We start from the raw sequence: 3829 nt of genomic DNA on the forward strand, positions 1-3829 counted from the left end.
TTCCAGGCTTTTATTGAACACAAGTTTTATCACCTTCCAAAGTGGGGATTGAACCCTCATCCCCAGAACATTAGCCCGGGGATGTGTGGGTTGTGGGACCGGGGCTTTGGAATTACTCACCCAGTGACATTACCACAACCTCCCCAGATCAAGATTTTTTTTAAAAAAACTAGAGAGACAGGGTATCATCAAAGGATGCAGCTCTGCTGGGGAGGGAAAGGAGGGTTGCATTGGAGAATGAGAGGAGAATAAGTTTCTCAAGGCAGTGACAAGCGATAGCACAGGAAGACTCCACTGGGTCTGCAGTCAGATGAGATCACTGAAGGGGGCACTGGGCTCCAGCAGGTGGTACACGAGCCCTCTCTGGGGAGAGTGCGGAGAATCGCAGTCAGGGGATGAGGGTGAGTAAAGGCTCTGGGTGCTGCCCAGCTCTGACACAGACAACCCACTGGCACATTGCCCACGCCCCTGTTCTGCCAGCCTCAGTGTTTCCGTCAGCGCCCAAATGTAATTGTGGGCAAAGCGCAGTGTCTCAATCTTGGTCAACTTGGCATCATCTGGGAAGCTGGGCAGCACTGCCCGCAGGGCGTCCAGGGCATCATTCAGGTGGTGCATACGGTTCCTCTCTCGATCATTGGCTTTCATCCGCCTGCTTCTCCTCTGCTTGCTGGCTGCTGCTTCAGTTTTAACTCTGGCCCGGCTCTTGGGCCTTTTCCTCCGAATTGTGGCAGTGCCCGGGGCACCTTTGCAAGAGAGTGAATCCCCCACCTCATCGCCAGAGCCAAACTGGCTGCTCAACTGCTCTGGACTCACAATGTCCCCTGAAGAATGGAAGGAGCTGCTTTCATCGTCAGAGAGTGGGTAATACTGCTCTGCATCACTGCTGAATAACACAAGGGAGCAGCGAGTCTTCGGAGACATCCTATGAGAGATTGAGGGAGCGAGGAAGAAACAGAGAGAGAGAGAGGAACAGTTAGAGAGAGAGAGGAACATTTAGAGAGAGACAGAAAGACAGAGGGGGAGAGGGCAAAACAGAGAGGAAGAAACAGAGGTGGGGGGGAATGTCAGAGAGAAAAAGAAAGACAGAGTGGGAGAGGGAGAAATACAGACAGACACAGGGAGAAACAAAGAGAAAAAGAGATAGAGAGGAACACAAAGACAAAGGGGGAGAGAGAGAGGGGAAAGACAGAGAGAAAAAGGGAGAAAGACAGAGGGGGAGACGGAGAAACAGAGAGAGGCACAAAGAAACAGAGAAAAGGAAGGAGAAACAGAGGGGGAGAGGGAAAAATAGAAAGAGAGAGACAGAGGGAGGTACAGCAGGGGCAAGAAAGAAAGGGACAGACAGAGAGAAGGAGGGAGAAACAAAAGGAAAGACAAAGGAAAAGAGAGTAAGAAGGGTTCAGAAAGACAGGTGGAGGGAGAGATGGAAAGAGACAGAAACAAGAGGAGACAGAGAAAAAGTGAGAGACAGTGTGAGACAGAAAGAGAAAGAGAGAGTGAGGGGAGAAGAGAAACAAAGGGAGTGAAGACAGAGAGAGGGAGAAAGGAAGACAGGAAAATGACAGAGAGGATAAATATTAGTACTGTAACTGTGTAAAGAACAGGCTGAATAACTCAAATCTCAATCCACATCACAATCTCATCACTAACATTTTGTACAAATTTATAGAGTTTAGAGACATCCCGAGGCAGTAAAGAATCATGACACATTTTACAAAAAGTTAGAATTAACTATAGATTTGATTAAGGTCCCACATCCCAAACTGTAATATCAAAGAATCCAACGCACACAGAGGGGAGACAGGGAGATGCTGCATTGGAGCTGGGTAGTGGATGCTGACTGAGGGTACAGGGTAGGTACAGGCTGGAGATGGGGGGGGGGGGCAGGGGAGGGCAAAGGCTGGGAGCAGCTTGTGGCTGGGCAGGGTGCAGGAGGAAAGTGCAGTATAGGTGCAGGATGAGGGAGGAGGTAGGGGGTGAAGGAGCGGGGGGAGGTGGTGGAGGTGGTGGTGTGTGCTGTGCCGGGGAGCGCGCTCCCGGAGCCGGTCACCAACCTGCGCTGCCCCCGGAGCCTGGGTGGGCGGAAGCTGTTGGCGAAGCGGAGAGTGCGATCGACCCGGGAGCCGAGGCATTTATACCGGGACAGACAGCAACCGCTCCCCACCACACCATCCCCCACCCCACACCCAGCCCCGGCCAGGGGGAGGGGCGGGGGCACGGCCCACCGGCTCTTCCTCAATAACATGGAGCGCGTGCGCGGCTTGCGCGCTCCCGCGAGGGGGAGGGGGCGGTGGCGTGCGCCGGGAACGTGGCTCGAAAGAAGGAAGATTTGGGGAGGGGCCGGGCGGTGTGTGTGTGAGGTTTGTCAATCCCGACTCATTGCCCGCACCCCCAGCCCCCGGGATCCAGCCTGAACCGCCCCCGGAGTGCAGTCAGAGTGGGGGGGGGGGTCTGAGACCCCCAAATACCCCCCCCCCGGGGGGAGGGTCCTGCAGCTAATGCCCCGATTACACTGCGCTTCTCCCTGCGCTCAGACCCCGCTCACATTCCGCTTACACTGCGCTCAAACTCCTGTTACGCTGCGCTTACGCTCCCTTTACACTCCGCCAACATCCCGTGTAAAGACCCGCTTACACTGCGCTGCCTGACTCCCCCACCCCCGGGGGAAACTGCTCCTGTTTAATCATTTTAACCTGCTGCCGAGTATTCAGCTCCTTATGAAACTGGAAAAGGTAAAGGGCGACCAGAGATTTCCAAAGCTCCTTCAAAAGGTCGATGTCCTTCCAATTGTAAATTCCAACATTGTCCGTCTCCAGGCTGGGATTGAATCAAACCAGCAGCATTGCTTTCCCTGAGAACTCCCTGCAGAGGCAGCGATTGATGGGGACATTCATTGTTTGGGCGGGGAGGGTGTGCTGTCAGGCCGATGGGACCGGGGGTTGGGGGCCGCTAGACTGTGGATGGAAGACCCTGGGGAACACAACCAGCGTTTGAGAGCCTGTTCACATTAACCAGCTCCTCAGAGTCATACAGCACGGAAGTATACAGCCTTCGATCCAACCAATCCATGCCAAACATAATCCCAAACTAAACTAGTCCCACCTGCCTGCTCCTGGCCCATATCCCTCCAAACCTTTCCTGTTCATGTATTTATCCAAATGTCTTTTAAACGGTATAACTGTGTCCGCATCCACCACTTCCTCTGGCAGTTCATTCCACAGACGCACCACCCTCTGAAAGTAGGAGCTGTGGCGGTTTGCCTTATTCCTGTGGGAGGGCGAGGGGGAGGCAGAGACAGAGGCGGCCTGGCCAGGCACAGCGTGTGCTCTGGATGGAGAGGGAGAGAGAGAGATAGCGGTGTTTCCAAACCGGGGAGGGGGTAAGCGGGGTAGTGGGAAATAGAGAATCCGCAAGCAGGGTTCAATAGGAATCTCATCCCCTCCCCAACACACACACAACTCCCCACCACCCCTCCCCCCGGGGGAAAAGAGAGCTGAAGCGTTAGGACTGAGCCAGAGCCAGGCGCCGAAGCCTATGCGTCAGTGAGAGCGCACCATTTGAATGTGGCCCTTTGGCAGTTTGTAGAAGGCTGGTGTTCGTGACTAGCCGGTGTTAGACAGCCCCTCACCATTTTTCTAAAGCGAAGACTTTTGTTTCCTTTTGCAGTATTCACCTAAACGTGAATTCTCCCCCTCCCCCCTCCCCTTGCTGCTTTATTTGATGAAGGGCAGTGTGACAGTTTTAAACACCGTCAACAAGACTAAAAAATCTGGTGAGCGAGTTTCCACAGCTCCTATTGGCCTCTTCAATCGTCCTTCAAACAAAAGCT

General features: G+C 53.8%; 1 protein-coding gene across 1 annotated transcript; it reads right to left on the reverse strand.

Annotated features, from left to right (window-relative positions):
- Positions 1–306: 306 nt before the first annotated feature.
- LOC125486885 (neurogenin-3-like) lies at positions 307–921 on the reverse strand. Its single transcript, XM_048616439.1, has one exon. It carries the CDS (start codon positions 919–921, stop codon positions 307–309), a length of 615 nt encoding a protein of 204 aa, XP_048472396.1.
- Between the last annotated feature and the right edge of the window lie 2908 nt (positions 922–3829).

This window comes from Rhincodon typus, chromosome 34 (genome assembly GCF_021869965.1).
Source record: "Rhincodon typus isolate 14 chromosome 34, sRhiTyp1.1, whole genome shotgun sequence".
NCBI classification, from domain to species: domain Eukaryota; kingdom Metazoa; phylum Chordata; class Chondrichthyes; order Orectolobiformes; family Rhincodontidae; genus Rhincodon; species Rhincodon typus.

What these genes read in the sequence shown, in the direction of transcription:
- LOC125486885 (XM_048616439.1), bottom strand. Translation starts at nt 921, where the DNA reads ATGTCTCCGAAGACTCGCTGCTCCCTTGTGTTATTCAGCAGTGATGCA.